Here is a 23159-nt window from a genome sequence, read left to right on the forward strand (position 1 = left end):
TACCAGTCTGGATGGATGTGGTTTCCATAGTTGTCAGATTTCCATTTAACTTTATTTCTGCCATTCCTGAGTGATGGTTATTCTATATTTCAGTTGTCATTTTGATGTGGTTGTGTTAAGAGGCAAGTCATGTCTGTCTACTTTGTCATCTTCACCAGAAGCTTTTTTTTCTTAAATGGCTGAGTAGTATTCCATTTTGTAAATGTACCACAACTTTTTTATTTTTATGTTTTTATATATTTTTATAGACAGGGAGAAAGAGAGGGAGTGAAATATCAATGTGTGGTTGCCTCTTGTCTGCACCCCACTGGGGCCTTGGCTCTCAACCCAGGCATGTGCTCTGACTGGAAATCGAACCAGTGACCCTTTGGTTTGCAGGCCCACACTCAATCCACTGAACTACACCAGCCAGGGCTATACCACAACTTTTTGATCCACTCATCTACTGATCCTCACTTGGGCTCTTTCCATATCTTGGCTCTTGTAAATAATACAGCTATGAACATAGGGGTGCATATATTTTTTTGAATTAGTGTTTCAGGTTTCTTCAGGTATATTCCAAGAAGTGGGATTGCTGGGTCAGAAGGCAGTTTTTGAGGAAACTTCACACTTTTTTCCACAGTAGCTGCAGCAGTCTGAATTCTCACCAATAGTGTACTAGGGTCCCTTTTCTCCACATCTTTGTCAGCACTTGTTGTCTGTTGATTTATTGATAATAGACATTTTGATAAATGTGAGGTGATATGTCATTGTGGTTTGAATTTGCATCCCTGTGATGACTAGTGATATTGAACATCTTTTCATATGTCTCTGGGCCATCTATATATCATCTTTGGAAAAGTACTCAGTTCGTTTGCCCATTTTTATTTATTTATTTATTTATTCATTCATTCATTCATTTATTCATTTATTTATTTTTTGCCCATTAAAAAATTTTGATTTGTCCTCCTGGTGTTGAATTGTGTAAATTCTTTATGTATTTTGCAAATTAAACCCTTGTCAGTTGTATCACTGGCAATCCCTGGGTGGGTCCTCCAGTTTAAATCTTCAAAACCCTGAGGAAACACCCCTGCACTGGTGGTTCTGTGCATTTTTTCTTGCCTTTATTTGTGGGACAGGGAGCTCCCTAAACTGCAGTTCCCTGATGTAGGCAAAGCTTTCTTATTTGCTACTTACAACTTCTTTCATCCCTGATTCTGGTGACTAACTACATGTAAAGTCACTTAGGGGGTGATCTTACTTCATAAAGTAGTACTGTTGAGTGGAATCCCTTTCAAGGTGGTCCAAATTGATTATCTTCCCTGAGCTCTAACTAAGTCAAATGTGGGTATTCTATATTTGCTCTATTTTTGGTGGGAATTCAGTTTGCTCCTGTTGTAGTCCATTTCTTTCTGCTGTGCTCTCAGAGTGAGCTTTTTTATATAAAATTGGCATTTTTTCAGGTCTGAATCGGGCACAGTACAGGTATCCTTCAAACTCCAGGGAACAAGGTCAAGCCTTCTGAGTGGTTCTTTTGATATAATTCTCATTTTACATCATGGAGATTACATTCTAACAACTCACTAAAGATATTTTTACTCATGCCCCCAATCAAACTTCCAGCCTCCCCTTATACACTGTTGATGAGGATGATGAGCTAAGCATTGAAAAACTGGCTTTATAGGCTCTTGGTGTATCTAACACTGGTGTATGGGGTTTCTACCAAAAATTCAGGGCACTCACACATTTTATCTTTTATTTGTGTTTTAAACACAGTGTTATACAGCCATGTAAGCAAATCACCCAGTTGATTTCCATCTCTTAACAAAGTTGTGCAGAGATTACACATTGAAAAAAAACTTTCCTGGCAGTAAATATTGAGATTTCTAAGAACTATTTTTACCATGTGTCTGGTGACTGTCTCTGCCCATGGGAATACACTTATGAAACAAAAAGCATATAAAAAATGATCAACACATGATGAATTTTGCTTTGTGCAAAAGGACTGTGATGTTTATAAATAAAGTCAAGTCAGGTGAGGTAGAAGAATTGAATTATTCTTACACTTGGAGAAAGAGTCATTGGATTTCAAAAAACCTATTCATGATGTTTGGGTACTTCTCATTCCACAAAGGACCTGACGAAGGGCCAATTTCATGTCCCTGTTGCGTAGGCTGTAGATGAGAGGATTTAAGACTGGCGTCACTATGGCGTATATCAGTGTGATGATCTTATGCACAGCAACTGAGTTACCAGATGTAGGACTTACATACATCACCATTATTGTTCCATAGAACAGAGAAACCACAACTAAGTGGGATCCACAGGTAGAGAAGGCCTTTTGCTGTCCAGCTGAAGAAGGAACCTGAAGCACGGCTCTGAGCACCAAGACGTAGGACCCAAGGATGTACAACATGGTGAGAATGATGATAATAGAACTCACAGAATGGAATATATGTCCTATGATTGGTGTAGGGGCACAGGATAGTGCCATCAGTGGATCTCCATCACACAGAAAGTGATCAATGATGTTGGGACCACAAAAGGGTAGTTGAGAAATGAAGAAAATAGAAATTGAATGTCCAAGGAAACCAATGAGCCAACAAAGAGACACCAGAATGGCACACAGCTGTCCAGTCATGATGGAGGAATAGTGCAGTGGATGGCAGATGGCTAGGTACCGGTCATAAGCCATGACACAGAGGAAGAAACATTCAGTTGTGCCCAGGGAAAAGAAGAAGTAAAATTGAATAAAACAACCAGAGAAGGATATGGTCTTGGTTTTGGAAAAAATATTGACCAGCATATTGGGGACTGTGCAGGTCACATACCAGATCTCTAGGAAGGAGAAGTTGGCCAGGAGCATGTACATAGGGGTATGGAGTCTGTTGTCCCACTTCACTGCACAAATGATGGTCATATTTCCAGTCAGAGTCAAGATGTAGATGAACAAAATCATTGAGAAAAGGATAATTTGCATTTTCCAGGGGCCAGGAAAGCCCAACAAGACAAACTGTGTCACGGTAGATACCTCTGACTTATTCATTGTCCCTAGACTGTGGAGAAAAGACAGAGAGATAATGACAGGTCACTTTGCTGCTGAGACATTTGAACCTTTTCTTAGGACAAGGAGTTTGATCAATGCAGGCAAATGTATTGAATATTCTAAAACAAGTCTTGAATTAATCCTGCACTATTCTGAATGAGCCTCTTGGCCCTGATTCTTGGTTATTATACAGTTCCAGGCTGCTTGAACCATTTTTGTCAATGGACATCATCTGTTGAATTTCATTTTATTTTGATATAAAGAAATCTTGGAATGATGTCAGAGGGGTGATGGTGTGAGACATTTCCTCCTTGTCTCTCCCCTTGATGTTCCTACAATTTGAACAGATATAATTCAATAGAGGATTCCCTGCTCAACATAAACATGTCTGAGAAATCTGTACATTGAGACATCTAAAGATGGGTGAGCAGTAGTACAAGGGGAGGTGAAAGGGAGAAGACCTCAGAGGAGCTATGGATGCAACTCTGCAACCTGGAGCTCACTGTGGTGCTCAGCTTGGCGAGGGGAAGAGTCATGTTGTGGGTAGCATTCCCTTCATCTAGGAGGAGCAAAGAGATTTAATGGGTATTCTTGTAGGACAAGGCAGTATGGGCTGCAGCTGAGCCCAGTGACTTGGGCAGGGATGAAGCACAAAAGTGTGGCCAAGGTTGTCTGGCAATCAGCATTTGAGACAAAGAAACAAAACCAAAGAGCCTGGCCACCTTCCCTTAACTTCTCAGAGTTCACCTCCCCTCACCCTGCATGTCCATTTGCACAACACACTATCTACAAACCTGAGAACTGGTACTTTAGAAGCACTTTTTTTTTTTTTCTGAGCAAAGGGTGCATTCTGTGACTAATCCAGGGCTGGATGGAATACTGTGAGGGGTCTGCTGGTTGCCATTTCTGGGAGGGCAAAGCAACAAAGGAGATAATTAAGTTCCCTCAACTCCCCTGACCATCACACATTGTGGCTACACTGCTGAAGGCATCTGACTCCAGCACTGGAGTGGGGGACAGCACTGGAATTTAATGGATTTGGAGTCCCATTACCCACCAAATTCCCCTGTAGGGCTGGTCCCCTGGGACAAGAATGACCATATCACAGGGATGCCATGCACCTTTCCTGGGAACATAGGCCATTTCCCACTATTCCATGAAGATCTGAAAAGCCAGAAAAGTGCAGGAGAGCTAAAATATACTTGTAATTCAGCAACACCTACTGGAAAACAATAGAAAGACTTCTTATTAATCTCTTAGAGAAAAGCAACTCATACATAGATTCATACCAGAAAAGAAATTCATCAAATACAATGCATAACTAAGGTAATGAGGCAGCTGGAAAAGAAAATTACTAGAGCAAAGCACATTAAGAAAAATACACAAATTGAATCTCATCAAAATAAAAAGCTTCTGCCTCGCTAAAGAAAACAGCATTAAGATGAAAAGAGATGGATTGAGCGCAGGCCTGTGAACCAGATGATCATGGTTCAATTCCCAGTCAGGGCACATACCTGGGTTGCAGGCCAGTTCCCAGTGAGGTATACATGAGAGGCAACCATACATTGTTATCTCTCTCCCTCTCCTCTAAAAATAAATAAATAAAATCTTAAAAAAAACTGAAAAGAGAAAAACTGTATGGGAAAACATATTTGTCAGTGTTAACTTGGACAAGGGTTTGATCTCTAAAATATATAAAGAACTCACACAACTCCACTCCAGGAAAACAAACAACCCTATTAAAAAATGGGCAAAGAACTTGAACAGACACTTTTCCAAGGAGGACATACAAAGGGCCCAGAGACATGTGAAAAGATGCTCAGCATCACTAGCCATCAGAGAGATGCAAATTAAAACTATAGGGAGATACCACTTCACACCAGTCAGAATGGCCATTATAACCAAATCAACAAATAAATGTTGGAGAGGTTGTGGAGAAAAGTGAACCCTAGTGCACTGTTGGTGGAAATGCAGACTGGTGCAGCCACTGTGGAAAATAGTATGGAATTTCCTCAGGAAACTAAAAATGGAACTGCCTTTTGACTCAACTATATCACTGCTAGGATTATACCCTAAAACCTCTGAATCACCAATTCAAAAGAACTTATGCACCCCAATGTTCATAGCAGCACAATTTACAACATCCAAGTGCTAGAAGGAACCAAAGTGCCCATGAGTAAATGAGTGGATCAAAAACTATGGGCTGGGATGGGAGAAATAGACAGAAAACTGTACTTGAAAAATAATTAAATAAAAAAACTATATATTGGGATACAAAAACAAACAAACAACAAAAAACTATGGTACAATTACATGATGGAATACTATGCAGGAGAAAGAAAGAAGGAGCTCTTATTCTTTGTGACAGCATGGTTGGATCTGGAGAGCATTATGCTAAGTGAAATAAGCCAGGTGGTGAAGAACAAATACCATATAATCTCATCTTTTACTGGAACCTAACCAACAAAACAAACAAGCAAGCAAAATATAATCAGAGACATTGAAATTAAGAACAAACTGACAGTAACCAGAAAGGAGGTGGGAAGGGATAATGGGTAGAAAAGGGGGAAGGGTTTTCAAGAACATGTGTAAAGGACACATGGACAAAACCAAAGTGGGGTAAGATCAAGGTTAGGAAGTGGAGATGGCTGGGGTTGGGAGGTAGTGGTGGGGGGGAAATTGGTACAACTGTACTTGAACAACAATTTTTTTTAAATGTAAAAAATGAAAGAAAGTGAAAAATCTCCAGGAAATAAACTTAGAAACACGAAAATATATGATTTAAATGACGGAATTAAAGATTGCAGTTCTGAAAAACCTCAGTGAGATTCAAGAAAACATAAATAAGTAGTTTAATGAACTCAGAAACAAAATTAATGAACAAAATGAGTACTTTACCAAAAAGATCAAAACTTTAAAAAAGAGCCAAATAGAAATTCTAGAGATGAAGAACTCAATATAAAAGATCCAGAAGGAACTAGCAAGCATGGGAAATTGAGTTGACCAGATAGAGGAAAGAGTCAGTGATGCGAAAAATAGAAATCTAGATATCATGCAAAAGAAAGAAGAGAGAGACGAACATAAAAGAAACATGAAAGAACCTTATGAGAACATTTGATTCCATATGAAAGAACAATATGAGAATAATCAGCATACCAGAAGACTAAGGGAAGAAGAAGAGAACAGAGAGCCTTTTCTAATAATAGTTGATGAGAACTTCCTAAAAGTATGGAAAGAGCTAGATCCTTGAATCTAAGAAGCAAACAGAAGGCTTAATTACCTCAAGTAAAAAAGGCCTTATTCAAGGCACTATATACTAAAACTGTCAAAATTAATGACAAAGAAAGAATTCTCAAGGCATCCAGGGAAAACAATAAAGTAACCTATAAAGGAAAGCCTATTAGGCTATCATTGGACTTCTAGTACAAACTCTTCAAGCTAGAAGTGAGGGAAGCAAATATTTCAAACTACTGAAATAGGGAAATTACCAACTAAGAATAATATATCCAGCAAAATTATCCATTAGATATGAAAGAGAAATAAAGACTTTGCCAGACATATATAAGCTGAGAGAATGTATCACCAGAAGACCTTTCTTATGAAAAATGCTCAAGGGGATTATTCTACCTGAAACAAAGAACAAACGGTCCCAAAACTACAAACAAGATAATCAGTGATCTCACAGCATAAATAGAAATAATTTGTGACACCAAAAACTTAAAAGGGATGGGGGTAAAGTTCTGTATTTGCAAAGGAAGATAGAGATCAAATGCAATCAAAAGAAAAAGAACTACTATGTATAAGAATCTTTTTTTAAATAAGACATATGGTAATCACACACCAAAAATAAAAAATTGAACAAAAAATGAACAATAACTTAAAAAAGTAGAAATAGAAAAAAACATGAAAACAACTAGACAAAAACAATAGACAGAAACATAAGGGAAAAGAACCAATGTAGGCATGGAGCTAACAGAAACAAACAATAAAATGGCAATAGGAAATCCTAATCAATAATTACCCTGAATGTAAATGAACTGGAATCATCAATAGAGAGGAAAAGAGTAGCAGATTGCATCAAAAAACAGAACTCATATTGCCTTCAGGAAACACATCTAAGCTGCAAAGACAAAGTTAGACTCAAAGTGAAATGGGAGAAAATGATTCTCCAAGCAAAGAGCATCCATAGAAAAGCAGTTGTAGCCATATGTATACCTGACAAAATAGGTTTCAAGATAATAAAGGTAAAAAGATGTAAAGATGGAAATTTTATGATGATAAAGGGGACATTACATCAAGAAGATATAACACCTCAATATACAGGGTCTATTTTAATTACAAAATTATAAGCATGTAATTCACATTCAAGCACACCATATGACATTTTAGGTGAAATGTTCAACTTAAAACTATAAACTACCACACCCATATTATTTCTCTATCAACCACTCTCAAGCAGGCTTTACTTCTGCCAGACCCTATATATGTACCCAACCATGGAGCACCAAAATATATAAAGCAACTACTAACAGAACTGAAAGGAGAAACTGACAAAATGCATTCACAGTTTGGGAGCTAAACACTCTATTGGCAGCTACAAATAGATCATTCAAACAGAAAAATCAGTGAAGAAATATTAACCTTAAATGACACATTAGATCAAATGGACACAATTGACATTTACAGAGCCTTTTATCCCAGAACGTTAGATTATGAATTCTTCTTCAGTGCACATAGAATATTCTCAAGTATAGACCATATGTTGGGTCACAAAACTAGCTGCAACAAATTTAAAAAGATTGAAATCAGCCCTGGCTGGTGTAGTTCAGTGGACTGATCATGAGCCTGTGAATCAAAGGGTTGCTGGATCAATTCCCAGTCAGTGCACATGCTTGGGTCGTGGGCCAGGTTCCCAGTAGGGGGCATGTAAGAGGCAACCACACACTGATATTCTCTTCCTCTTTCTCCTTCCCTTACCCTCCCTCTAAAAATAAATAAATAAAATCTCAAAAAAAGAACATTGAAAGCATACCAAGCCTATTCTTTGACCACAATGCTTTGAAATTACAGATAAACTGCAAACAAGATGTAAAAAGCCCCACCAACACGTGGAGATTAACCAATGTTCTACTAAAAATTGACTGAGTCAAAGAAGCAAAAAAAAGGTGAGATTGAAATATATAGAGAGACGGCCCTGACTGGTGTGGTTCAGTTGGGTGGGCATTGTCCCACAAAGTGAATGGTCGCTGGTTTGATTCCCAGTCAGGGCACATGCCTAGGATGCAAGTTTGGTCCCTGGTTTGGGCATGTGTGAGAGGGAATGATTGATGTTTCTTGCACTGATGTTCCTCTCCCTCTCTTTCTCTGTCCCTTCCTCCCTCAAAACAAAACAAAACAAAACAAAACAAAACAAAACAAAACAAAACAATACATAGATGCAAATATGAATGACAATACAGCATATCAAACCTTTTGGGATGGAGTGAATCCAGTACTAAGATGGAAGTTTACACCATGACAGGTCTATCTCAAGAAACAAGATTTTCAACCAAGTTAATGGTGAGCTAACAACCTAACATTACATCTCAAAGAACTAGAAAGAGAAGGACAAAAGCAGCCTCAAATAAGCTAAATAAAGGAAATAATAAACATTAGAGAAGAATGGAATGACAAAGAGAACAAAAAGACTATTAAAAGTTAATACAACACTGTGGCTAGTGTGGCTCAGTGGATTGAGTGCTGGCCTGTGAACCAAAGGGTCCCTGGTTCAATTCCCAGTCAGGGCACATGCCTAGGTTGAGGGCCAGGATCCCCATTGTGGGGCGTGCAAGAGGCAAGTAAACATTGATGTTTCTCTTCCTCTCTGTCTAAAAATAAATAAATAAATAAAAATATTAAAAAAAATTAATACAACAAAGGGCTGGTTCTTTGAAAAGATTAATAGAAAACAAAGGAAGCTAGATCAAATTGAAAAGTTTCTGCATGGCTACTACCATCAAAATGAAAAGGTAACCAACTGTATCATAGAACATTTGCCAATGATAGGGGACAATGATAGTATATCACACTGATATACTCTGTAGTGACACCAGTCTTAAACTGGAGGACAAGGGTTTAATCTTCAAAATAAATAAATAACTCTTATGACTCAATACCAGAGAGAGAAACAACCCAATTAAAAAATTATTCAAGAGAGGCAAAGGACTCAAACAGACACTTCTCCAGGAGGACATACAGAAGGCCCAGAGACATATGAAAGAAAAAAAAAAAACAACGCTAAACATCATTAGCCATTAAAGAGCTGCAAATTAAAATCACAATGAGATAGCACTTAACACTTGTCAGAATGACCATCATTAATAAATCAACAAACAGTAAGTGTTTGTGTGGATGTGGAGAAAAGGGAACCCTAGTGCACTGTTGGTGGGAATGCAAACTGGTGCAGCCACTGTGAAAAACTGTATGGAGTTTCTTCAAACAATTAAAAATGGAACTGGCTTTGACCCAGTGATTCTGCTGCTGAGAATATATTCTAAGAATCCTGAAATATTAATTCAAAAGAACTTATGCACCTCTATGTCCATACTAGTGCTATATATAATAGTTAAGTGTTGGAAATAGCCCAAATGCCCATCAGTAGATAAATGGATTAAAAATTGTGGTTCCACAGTCAAGATAAAGAAAAATGGTCCAAACAAAAGAACAGATCAAAGCTCCAGAAAAAATACAACTAAGTGAAGAAGAGATAGCCAACCTATCAGATGCATAGTTCAAAGCACTGGTGATCAGGATGCTCACAGAATTGGTTGAATTTGGTAACAAATTAGACAAGAAAAATGAAGGCTATGCTAAGTGAAATAAAAGAAAATGTACAGGGAACCAAAAGTGATGGGAAAAAAACTGGAACTCAAATAATGGAGTGGAACAGAAGGAAGAAAGAAATGACCAAACGGAAAAGAATGAAGAAACAAGAATTCACAAAAATGAAGAGAGGCTTAGAAACTTCCAGGACATCTTTAAATATTTCACCATACAAATTAGAGGTGTACCAGAAGGGGAAGAGGAAGAGCAACAAGTTGGAAACTTTGAACAAATAATAAAGGAGAACTTCCCCATTCTGGCAAAGGAAGTAGACTGCCAGGAAATCCAGGAAGCTCAGAGAGTCTCAAAGAAGTTGGACCCAAGGATGAACAGACCAAGGTACATCATAATTACATTAGCCAAGATTAAAATGAAAGAGAGAATCTTAGAAGCAGCAAGAGATAAGGAGACAGTCATTTACAAAGGAGTTCCCATCAGACTGTCGGCTGATTTCTCAAAAGAGACCTTACAGGCAATAAGGGGCTGGAAAGAAGTATTCCAAGTCATGAAAGGCAAGGACTTACATCAAAAATTGCTCTCTCCAGCAGAGCTTTCATTTAGAATGAAAGGGCAGATAAAGTGCTTCTCAGATAAGGTCAAGTTAAGGGAGTTCATCATCACCAAGTTCTTATTATATGAAAAGTTAAAGGAACTTATCTAAGAAAAAGAAGATAAAAAACATGTATAGTAAACTGACAGCAAACTCACAACTATTAACAACCACACCTAAGACAAAAACAAACTAAGCAAACAACTAGAACAGGAACAGAACCACAGAAATGGAGATCACATGGAGGGTTAGCAACAGGAGGGGAGGAGGAGAGAGGGGGGAAAGGTACAGAGAATAAGAAGCATAAATGGTAGGTAGAAAATAGACAGGGGGTGGGCAATAATAGTATGGGAAATGTAGAAGTCAAAGAACTTATAAATATGACCCACGGACATGAACTAAAGGGGAGAAATGTGGGTGGGTGGGGGTGTGCAGGATGGAGAGGAGTGAAGGGGGGAAATGGGACAATTATAATAGCATAATCAACAAAATATATTTACATTTTTTCCAGCAAAAAAAATTGTGGTTTCATTTCCACAATGGAATATTATGCAGCAGAAAGAAAGAAGTTAGTCTTACCTTTTGTGACAGCATGCAAACTATTAGCAAAGTGAAATAAGCTGGTCAGTGAAAAACACCATACATCCTCACTTGTAACTAGAAAAAATAATGAGAAAAATAGAACCAGAGACATGGAAACATGGAACTGACTGATAGCTGTAGTGGGGAATGAGGGAGAGGGGGAATGGAACAAAGAAGGGAGAAGTAGGAATAGTCAAAGAACATGTATGAATGATTCATGAACATGGACAATAGAGAGGGGAGTGATTGTGGGTGAGAGGGGTGGGTTGGGTGGAGGGGGGCAAAAGGGAAAAATTGGGACAACTGTAGTAAAATAAACAATAAAAAATTAAAAAAAGATTTATAAAATTGCCAAAACCCTGAATAGACTAAGGAAAAAAAAGACTAATATAAACAAAATTAGATATAAAAGAGAAGTTATGACAGACATCACAGAAATAGAAAGAACTATGCCATAATAATGTGAAAGACTAATGCCACCAAATTCAACAACCTAGAAGAAATGGGTAAGTTTTTAGAAATCTATAATTTTTCTGGTCTTCAAATAATTAGAAAATCTAAATAGTCTAATCAACAGTGAGGAAATTGAAACTATCTTGAATCACGCCCCCAAATAAAAGTCCAAGACTAGATGGCTTCATTAGAGAATTCTAACAAACATTCCAAGAAGATTTGATGCCTATCCTTCTCAAACCAAAAAATTAAGGAAGAGGCAATACTTCCTAACACATTTTATGAGGCCAACATAATCTTGACACTAAAACCTGGCAAGGATAATACAAAAGAAGAAAAACTGCAGACCAATATCTCTGGTGAACACAGATGGAAAATCCTAAACAAAATACTAGCAAATGAAATAAAACAATACATTGAAAAAATAATATCATGATCAAGTGGGGTTCATTACAGGGACAAAAGGATGGCTCAACATACACAAATTGATCAACATAATACTCTAAACAAAAGAAAGGATAAAATCATATAATTCTTTCAATAGATGCAGAAAAAGCATTTAAGATATAACATTCATTTATGATTAAAACACTGAATAAACTATGTGTAGAAGGAAAGTACCTCAACATATTAAAGGCCATATGTGACAGACTCTCAAGTAATATTGTACCCAATGGTGAAAAACTGAAAGCTTTTTCTCTAAAATCAGGAACAGGATAAAGATGTCCATTCTCATCACTATTATTCAACCTAGCCCTGGAAGTCCCAGCTAGATCGATCAGGCAAGAGAAAGAAATAAAAGGCATCCAAACTGGGAATGAAGAAGTAAAAGTGTCACTTTTTGTAGATGATATGATTATTTATACAGAAAACTCTAAAGATTCTGCCAAAAAACTATTTGAAACAATAAACAAATACAAAGTTGCAGGATATAAAATCAATGTACAAAAATCCACTGCATTCCTATAGGCTAATAATGAAATTTCATAAAAAGAAATGAAAAAAACAATTCCTTTTGCAACTGCAACAAAAAAGGAATAAAATACCTAGAAAGAAACTTAACAAAAGATATGAAAGACCTACATACTGAAAAATACAAAGCATTATTAAAAGAGATTGAAAAAGACATAAGGAAATGGAATGATACTTTGTGTACATGGATTGGAAGAATCAACATAGTTAAAATGTCCATATTATCCAAAGAAATATACAGATTTAATGCAATCACCATCAAAGTCTTGATGATATTAAAAAAAACAAAACAGAACAAAAACCATCAGATTTGCATGGAACCAAAAAAGAGCCCAAATGGCCAAAGCAACCTTCAGAAAAAGAATGAAGCTTAGAGGTGTTACACTATCTGATTTCACATTATACTTCAGAGCAATGGTAATCAAAACAGCATGGCATTGGCAGAATAACAAAGACACAAGCCAATGGAACAGAAGTGAGAGCTCAGAAATAAAACCTCATGTATATTGGAAAATAATTTTCAACAAAGAAGCAAAAAACATACAATGGAGGAAAAAACCTCTTCAGTAAATGGTGCTGGGGAAATTGGAAAGCCACAAGCAAAAGAATGAAATAGATTACATTTTGTCCCCATGTACAGAAATGAATTCAAAGCAGATCAGAGACTTAAAAATAAGATCTGAAACAATATATGACACAGAAAAAACATAGATACTATATTATTGACCTTGGTCTTAAGGAAAATTTTATGAATTTGACTCCAAAGGCAAGGGAAGTAAAGGCAAAAATAAATGAACTGGACTATATTAAACAAAAAAGCTTCTGCACACCAAGAGAATCCACCAACAAAACAAAAAGGCAAACAATCAAATGGGAGAAGGTACTTTCAAACAGCTCTGACAAGGATTTAATATCTAAGATCTATAAAGAACTAATACAACTCAACACCAAGCAAACACTCCAATTAAGAGGATCTGAACCAACACTTCTTCCAAGAAGGAATGCAAATGGCCAACAGATATATGAAAAGATGCTCAACTTCACTAGCTATTAAGAAAATACAAACCAAAACTACAATGGGATACCACCTCACATTTGTTAGAATGGATATTATCAACAAGACAAGTAATAACAAGTGTTGGAGAGGTTGTGGAGAAAAAGGAACCCTCATTCACTGCTGTGGGAAAGTAAACTGGTACAGACACAATGGAAAATAGTATGGAGGCTCCTAAAAAAATTAGGAATATGACCCAGGAATTCCTCTACTGGGTATCTACCTGAAAAGTTTGGAAGCATTATTCACAAAGATATGTATACCACTATGTTCACTGCAGCATCAGTCATGGTGACATAGACATGGGAACACACAAAGTGTCCTTCAATAATGATTAGATAAAGAAGATGTGGCACATACATACAGTGAAATATTACTCAGCCATAAGAAAAGATGAAATACTGCCATTTGCGACAATATGGATGGATTTTGAGAATATTATGCTAAGTGAAATGTCGGTCAGCCCTAGCTGATGCAGCTCAGTGGACTTCATGCTGGCCTGTGAATCAAAAAGTGTCTAGTCTGATTCCTAGTCAGGGCACATGCTTGGGTTGTGGGCCAGGTCCCCAGTAGAGGGTATATGAGGGGCAACCACACACTGATGTTTCTCTCCCTCTCTTTCTCCCCCCCCCCACTTCTAAAAATAAAATAAATAAAATATTTCAAAAATGTCAGTCAGGAAAAGCTAAGAATCATATGATTTCAGTCATGTGTGGGAAATAAAACTGAAAGTCATAGACACATAGACAACAGTATGGCGGTTACCAGACAGAAGGGTGTCGGGTAGTAAAGGGTTAAGGGGGTCAACTAGATGGTGACAGAAGATGGTTTGACTTTGGCTGGTAGGCGCACAATACAATATACAGATCATGTTTCATAGAAACTTATATAATCTCATCATGTATCATAGAAATATATATACTCTTATTAACCAATGAATGTCACCCCAATAAATTTAGTTTAAAAAAAGTAATCTTGAAATAAGGCAAAAACAGTTTGTCTTATATCTATTTTTTCCAGTGAAAGCTGTTAATATATAGCACTTCAAAATGTGAGGACACATACCTATCACTTAAAAACAGATTTGAATCTGACACTTTTTATAGACTTAAATGATATGAAGTTTGACACTGTGTCAGATATTCTTCACCCCCATACCTGGGCTCTTTTCATTAAGAGCATTAAACTTCTATCACTTTTTTACATGATGCCAGAATAAAATTAACAAGCATATTTAGATAAATGCTTTATATATCTATTTGTTATTTGAAGATATTTACACTGCACTACAGTTCATTTATAGTTTGGTATTATATTTTTAATTTTTAGACATGAAATATCACTATTATTCACTTCATGATGATTGATCTCACATAATAATCTATTATGCTTCATATGCATTTAAAATAAATGTAATTAAATATGACTATAATATGTGGGACGTACCAGAGAAAATATCACTAAAGATCGTCTTCTGAAAGTCTTCTTATTGGTGCTTTAACTTTTCTTAAAATTCACTATTTGGAATATTTTACTTTATTCTATTTCAAAAGCCCCTGTTTTCAAAATAACACAAATTAAGGGAATCAAAGTTGTTTCAAAAATAATTATTCACCCATATTGCAAAACTTACCTTTACTTCCTTTAGAACATTATCAGCAAGGAAGATATCTTTTTAAGAACCAAAAACAACTCTGATAAAAGAACATGATGATAACTTTAACATTAGAATCTCCAGGAACTTTTTAACAAGACACTTGTAATTTTTGAGTCATAAGAAAAAAATTTTCCTTAAAATATTTCAATGGAAGTGGTATAAATAGAATGCTTATAGTACTCACTGAACATATTCAAATAGGAAAACCCCTTCTATCCAGTGATAGTATATTAAATAAGATAAATATATTTATAATGATACAGCTATTGTGGGATCACTAAATTAATAATGCATGAAGTGAACTACGAACCTACTCATCAAACATACCCTTCCTATTGAGCTTGTTATGTCAAAGCAGGCTGTAGTCTTTTGAACAAGAAACCAAGAGAAGGAAACTGAAAGATGAGAATATTTTAAAAAATTTTTTAACTGATTATAAAGAGCTAAAGTAACTTGCATTGATGATTGTTTTGGTGAGACATCATGAAAAAATGATTTGCTACCATGGGAACTCTGTGATTTCCAAACAAGAAACCTCTCCTCAAGTAGACAAGAAAGCACTGGTGCAGAGAGCAGCCCCTTACCTCTGGAACAGCAGCAACAATGACTTGAACTCGGATGCATAGACTTCAACTCAAAATCAAAATGCAGAGACTTAGCTCCATGTGTTTGAGCTGTGGACTAGTCTATGAGACAGTAAAAACCATCACAGAAAAACTATTAGTCAGCTAATAGGGAAAGCATGGTAAATGAATTTCACAGGCAATTTCCAACATGATTGTAAGAAGCAGTCCCTGACATATTCAACAAATTCTATGTGAATCTTAGTTCTCATACACACCGATTTGATTTTACCCTTAATTCTTAAAAGTCCCTATCTCGCAAAGTTGTAGATGAGTAATGGAGTGGACAAAGAGGAGACAAGAAAATCCTTATTTTCTTCTGGTTCCAGTTCCAGTGAATAGCTAGTTCCATACTGTTTTATTGAAAGTATCTTTAAAAGTAATACCATTCCTGGTGTTCCAGCCACTTTCTGAGGAAGGGAAGGCTTGTGAATGACTTTGGCATCATCTAGTGCACTTGTTTTAGAGAGCATGAGTTCCATGGTGCTCTAAGTACTCTGAGAGTGTTTGTTTGCTTTTTCTGAGTTGAAAGAGAAACCAAATTTTTGATACTCGATCTTTTGAGCATTTTGAATGAACAACGTATAGGAGAATAGGCCCACCTGGGACGCATAATAGCAGCAATACCTGTCAGAGAAGATACCTCCTGTGTACCATGAAGCTTTACAGGGAGACCACAGAGATGCTCTTTCACTGGCTTTAATGTGGAAGCCCTGTGTGAGAACTTCACGCACGGCTTATTTTACTTCCCGTGCACCACAAGATTCCAGTGTCCTATTTCCTGTAGGGTATGTGGAAACTATGTACTATATATATATATGCCATTTTAGTTGCTGTTTAGAATTCTCAGGCATCTCATCATGCGATCCTATAACTTCCCATGTGTTCCCTAGGTGCCTTCTTACTTCTTGCCTGGGGGCTTCATTAGTATTTATGGTAAATTGGCCCATAGGGATTATTAAAAATAATGTGCTACATTAACTATGGGGGGACTCCCTGCTCTCCTTTAGCTTGTGTTTCTCGAACATGATATGTGATTTTGTGCCACATCATGCACATGGTCCCCATTAAATGCCTTCCTGAAAGACAATTTTATTGAGAGAAGATAATTTTGTATCATACTAACTATGAATATATTATGGAGGAGAAAGTATAGTTTGTGATAAATTTTAAGATAAAAACTTTTATTTTTTAAAAAGAAATATTGTCCCCCAAGTGCCCCATGTTTTCTGACCACTGCTGTCAAACATGCTTTGGCAGTGGCAAGGTCTGAAACTGTGTGTCATCACTTACCTCCAGCAGGCCTGTCTTCCTGGCACACATAATTTCATTCTCAGTATGGCCACAACCAGATGGGTCTCCTCTTATTTTCAGTAAATTGGCCTCTCAGCTGGTAACGTTGGTGTTTTAGCATGGGGTTTGGACACAAAAAACAGCAATTGTTGTTGGGATTATTTTCTCTGAATACCTTTCTGAAACTTTGCTCTACAGCTTTCTGAAAGGCATAAACTATGTCTAGGGCATTGTTATTTCATATTACAAGTAATATTGGGCTTGTCACAAATAATTTGGGGAGAAGCACTATGAGCAAAGATGCCTAATTGGGAGAAATATATTTAAAGTAAAGCGACAAAACTGATCATGGTAAAGCGCAGGGCTGAGGAGGTTGATCCATAAGAGAGAAGACTGATGGAACAGTCTATTGAATGAAGTCTTTGATGACAGGAAGAAAGGTTTGTACTTTATCTCTAAGTGAGAGAGGTATGAAACATACTCTGTTTTGGGTGTGAAAGCCTCAGACAATGGGAAATGTCCATTACTGGGTGTTTTGTTTTGATTTGGTGGCACCTTGACCCATTGTATTTAAGAATATTTATTTTTTGAATTCAGAAGATTGCACCCTCTCTTGAAAGGCTGCAGGTGCACGTGCATTTGATTCCTTCCACCAGCTGGGATTGAACCAGGAAAGGTACGGCACAGAAGAGCATATATTATAATAACACCATGTAATTACTCAGTGAGGGCTGACATGTTTGAAATGTTTTACTGAGCATTTATCTCAATGAACTTGAACTGCCAAAGAGCTGTGAAAAATGTCTCTCTCTACTTAAGTGTAAGCCAGAACACGACTTACTGAAGCTGTTCTCTATTGTTGTTATAAATAACTTAGGTCAGAGTGGCAAATTCTCCTTCTCTTTCAAAAATGTTTAACTTTTGGTGAATTCTTTTTTTTAAACTTTTGTTTTAAATACTTTATTTATTCATTTTTAGAGATAGGGGAAGGGAAGGAGGAAGAGTGAGAGAGAAACATCAATGTGTGGTTGCCTCTCCTGTGTCCCCTACTCAGGTCCTAGCCTGAAACCCAGGCATGTGCCCTGACTGGGAATCAAACCAGTGTCCCTTTGCTTCACAAGCCTGTGCTCAATCCACTGAGCTACACAGACAGGGCTACACAGCCAGGGAAGTTTTGGTTAATTCTCTTTTAAAAAATATTTTATTTATTTAATAATTTTTAGAGAGAAGGGAAGGGAAGGAGAAAGAGTGGGAGAGAAACATCAATGTGTGGTTGCCTCTCATGTGTCCCCTGCTGGGAACTGGCCTGCAACCCAGGCATGTGCCCTGACTGGGAATCAACCACAATCCTCTGGTTTGCAGGCCTGCACTCAATCCACTGAGCTACACCAGCCAGGGCAGTTTTGGTTAATTCTTAATCCCAGGAATTTCTTTCATTCTTTTTTTTAACATTTAACTTGTCTCCAAACTTTTACTGTTATAAAAAACATTGTAACAAAAAATTTTGTTCATTATTTCACATATGTGAAAATATAACTACAGATTAAATTTCTACTAGTGGGGTTACAGGGTTAAAGAATACATATCATTGCGATTTTGATAGACATGCTAAATTGTCCTCCAAAGATGTCAAATTAAACTACAGTCCTATCTAAAAGGTATGAGTGATGACATTCACTGAACAAAAGTCTATCACTAAATTTTCTGCTGATCTCATAACTTTAATTAACATTTTACTTACTATGAGTAAGATTGACAATCTTTTCAAATATTTAAAAGCCACTTGTAATTCCGCATTTAACAACTCTCTGTTTACATCTCTTCTCTATTTTCTCATATTGTTGCATTAAAAAACTGATTCATAGAAGTTATTTATATGTAAATACAGCTTTTAAAAATAAAATAAATAAATAAAAACAAACATTAGAGAGGGAGTTAATGAATTATCACTATTTTTAAGCAATATAAATGGATGCCTAAAAACTCAAGATAATTAGCTAAAAACTTATTGAAATTTAGAGAATTCAGTAAGGTGACTGACTACAAAATTAATATACAAAAATTAGTAGCCTTAATATACTGAAATAAATTAAGAGATCCAATAAAAGATGGGATCCACATACAATAACAGTAAAAAATGACAAAATACCCATGAATGATCTTAACAAGACATACAAAAAAATTTTTATGAAGAAAACTTGAAGTCAGAAATCATAAAAGTAGTTGAGGAAACCATAAGAATTTTCCCTCTCATGAATTTGGAGTAGAAAAGGAGTCACTTTTCTAAGCATATCACAAAAGCCAGAAGTCATAAATGTAAAACTTTAATAAATCTGACTATAAAATATTTTATTCATGGCCAAAAAAGCTGTCATTAATCCCAGGACTTTCTTTCAGGCATCATTCATGTCTTTGTTTGGAGACTCTAGATGAGGGGATTTAAGAGTGGAATCACGTGGTCACAATGTTCTTAATTTTTTGAGAAGCCTCCATACTGCTTTCCATAGTGGCTGTACCAGAATATACAGATCATGTATCATAGAAATACATAATGAATGTATTTCTTATAATTTTATGAACTAATGTTACCCAATACATTTAATTTAAAAAATTAAGAGAGGAGTTGCTGCTAAGTTTATGAAAGCGATGATCTTCTGCATTCCTGCTGGGTTCCCTGATGTTGGGCTCACATACATCACCAGAGGTTTCCATAGAATAGAGACTCCACCATTAGGTGGGACCCACAGGTGGAGAAAGCTTTAGTTTGTCCAGTACTGGAGGGAACACGAGGCACAACTCTGAGTACTGGAGTGTAAGATCCCAAGATGGAAAGGAGGGGCCCAAAGATAATCATTAAGTTGGATCTGTAGCAGATACGCTCAGTAGAAGGTGCTGGGATGCAGGCCAGTGCAAGCAATGGGCCTGGGTCACTCACAAAGCAGTCAGTGATATTGGGAGATAAGGACAATGGGGACTGGATAGCTGAGAAATCCAGTCAACCAGCAAACACAGACCTGGATCACACAGAATTTCCCAGTCATGCTGGAGGGGTAATGTAGTGGGTGACAGATGGCTAGGTACTAATCATAAGCCTAGTTTAGGATTAAGTGATACTGATAAGAAGAAACACTGTTGTGCCCAGTGGAAAAAAATAAATATAATTGAAGCAAGCAGCCAGTGAAGGAGATGGGCTTGGTATAAGAGAGGATGTTGACTAGCATGTTTGGAATAGTGGAGGAATTGTGCCAGATCTCTTGGAAGGCAAAGTTTGCCAGGAGGGTGTACATGGGTGTGTGAAGCCGCTTGTCCCACTGCACTGCACAGACAATAGCCCCATTCCCTTCCTAGCAGGGTCAGGGAAGTAGACTAACAGGATTAATGAGGAGAAGCAGCTCTGCCTTTCCCCAAACCAGGAAAACCTGGAGGGCAAACCCAGTCACAAAATGCACTGTTATATTCTGGGATCCTAAAGCTGTTAGAAAAACAGAAGTACCTGAAGAACGAAAATGAACATTTGTAGGTTTTACTAATGAATTGCTTGAAAATGTACAAAGTATTTTTATATCCATTGTCTCATTTGGTTTTCCTAATGACCCTTTGAACTGTAAGGAGGTGTGCTTTGTCCTTCTCTTTTATAGATTATAAAACTGAAGTTTAGAAAGATTTAAGGGATTTCTTTAAATGTGCAAAGTCAATAATTCCTAGATACACTGACCCATTTGGAGACTGGTTTGGAACAACCCTCACTTCATTTAAAATATTCCTATAATCTGGAGTCTCAGTAATGTTTCCTCTTTCATGTTAAAATCATTAGCCCTTTGATATCCTATATACAAATATAAACTTTGGATACATCTTTTTACTTTGAAACAAAATTGAATATAAATGTGAAGTGAAAATAGCTTCCTTAATTTGCCTCTTTAGAGTTTCATAGATAGAAGTTCCATAAAAAGCAGATAAGAATGGAAGTGTGGCTGGGAGTCGAGCCTCCTTGCTTTTGCTGCCCTCAGAGGGGTTGTAGAACTCTCGGGGATCTGTAAAATGGTTTGAAAACCATCTATTTAGCTCTCACTACACAGCATCTGAATTTGCTGAACAATTCACCCCATTCCCCTCTTGAGGAATTCTGGTTCTCTGAAAGCACTTCTTGAAGTTGAGGAACTTCTGTCTCCTTGATTATTTATACATATTGATTCTGGGACTCTTCTTTGTTGAAGCTAACAAAGTCTAATTCCTTTTTCAGTGTGGCAGTGGTGGGGGCCTTAAATAACTGATAGCAGCTACTGTGTCCCCTATACATGATTCCTTTTGGAGGCCACCATTTTTCTGTGGCTCATTTCCCCCTAAACTGCACTATTCTACATCATGGTTGGGCTAGTGGGATACCTTGCAGCTAGGTATGTCCATTTTTCTAGTATATAAAACTGTGTGCCTTGCTCTGGCTGGGTTGTCCAGCTAGTTGCAGCATTGTCCTGTACACCAAAAGGTTGTGGCTTTGATTCCCAGTCAGTGCACATACGCAGGCTGCAGATTTGATACCTCTGCCAGGGTGCATATAGGAGGTAGCCAAGTGATGTTTCTCATATCATGATTCTCTCTCTCTGTCTCTCTCTCCTCTCCCTCTCTCTCCAAAATCAATAAACGTATTCTTGGGTAAGAATTAAAAATACAACATGAGTTTGCTGTCCTTTCACTGTTGGGAAAAGGTACAGAAAATAAGTAGCATAGATGGTAGGTAGAAAATAAATCGGGGAAGGGCAAGAATAGTATGGGAAATACAGAACCCAAAGAACTTGAGACACTTGGTTATAAACTAAAAGGGGGAATGGTGGGGGAGGGGGGTGCAGGGTGGAGGGGAATGAAGGGGGGTAATAGAACAACTGTAATGGCATAATCAATAAAATAAAAATAAAAATACAACATGAGACTTCACTTTTGCTAGGAATAAAGCCCTAAACACCATACCTTGCCCATTCACCTTGCTTTTTACCTGCTATTTAATTTATAAATTAAATCATCAATAAAAGGGTGACCTTAGAATATACTGAGACCAGAAAGAGCTTTCTCTATCCACTGAATTAGGAATTGAGACCAGACTATTTAAACTCAGATGTTTTACAAGCAGCCTTTCTAAAACTATTGGTCCAGGCTTATTTCTGAGTCCAAAAGTTTCCTGGTTAAAGTCCAAAGTATTTGGCTGGGTGAGCCACCATCAATATTTTAAATATAGTAATATATTTACTATAACAGTAGGATAATTGACCACATTATTTATCAATATCACTGTTAAGATGCTCACAAAATTGCATCCTTATGCCATTTTTATACAATCTGCAGAGAGTAAGGGGGCTGCTTCTCAATATTTGATCAAACTGGAGCATATCCAGAAGATAAATGTTTAATTGCCAAGGTAACCTTGGATATCTATATTAATTTATAATATTTTTAGAATGATGAAACATAGTCCTTTTAATGAACATGATTTTTGTAAAAATCAAAAATTTGTCCAAGCAATTTAGTTCAATGGACTATAATTACAATGACCATAGATATCAAAATTTCCAGGAGAGTTGTAATTTCAAATATATTTCCCATAAACTATGTCTATATCTGCCAGACCACATGCTATCATTTGTGATTGGAAGATATAGTTACTGGGCTTGCAATAAAAAGGTTAAATTCTAAATTAAAATTGTAGTATATTTTCGGCATTTAAAAAACGTTTATTCATCATTTGTATTACTAGCAGTGTGGTCCATTCTAGGGTGCATGATCAACATGGAAACTAAAATACCTCCCCTGTCAGAACCTTATAAAAGCAATCAGGACTGCCTGCCACTTACATCCTTACAGCCATATCTCTACATGGATGGGGCATCCTTGAGCTGTGTGGTTCACAACATGCCCAACTTCATGCTGTGGCCCTGAATGGCAGTAGAGTGAGAGCAAACTTTATTTGACATAAATGAGGTAACTGGGGCCTTTCAAGACAGTAGGCAGAGACCTGAGTCATGAAAACTGATTTATTCTACCCATTAGCCAGGATATTCTTGGCACAAAGACGGGAAATATAGTTCCAGCCCTGGCTG

General features: G+C 37.0%; 1 protein-coding gene and 1 pseudogene across 1 annotated transcript; both read right to left on the bottom strand.

Annotated features, from left to right (window-relative positions):
* Positions 1 to 2080: 2080 nt before the first annotated feature.
* LOC119043055 (olfactory receptor 11H7) lies at positions 2081 to 3031 on the bottom strand. The gene has a single exon (XM_037136929.2). It carries the CDS (start codon positions 3023 to 3025, stop codon positions 2081 to 2083), a length of 945 nt encoding a protein of 314 aa, XP_036992824.2. The 5' UTR covers positions 3026 to 3031.
* A 16642-nt stretch (positions 3032 to 19673) lies between these two features.
* LOC128627009 (olfactory receptor 11H6-like) lies at positions 19674 to 20414 on the bottom strand (annotated as a pseudogene).
* Between the last annotated feature and the right edge of the window lie 2745 nt (positions 20415 to 23159).

Source organism: Artibeus jamaicensis, unplaced genomic scaffold (assembly GCF_021234435.1).
Source record: "Artibeus jamaicensis isolate MK-2021 breed Jamaican fruit bat unplaced genomic scaffold, CSHL_Jam_final contig_2899, whole genome shotgun sequence".
Taxonomy (NCBI): Eukaryota; Metazoa; Chordata; class Mammalia; order Chiroptera; family Phyllostomidae; genus Artibeus; species Artibeus jamaicensis.

Bases quoted from the DNA above. Each gene is read 5' to 3' on its own strand.
- LOC119043055 (XM_037136929.2), bottom strand. From the start codon at position 3,025: ATGAATAAGTCAGAGGTATCTACCGTGACACAGTTTGTCTTGTTGGGC.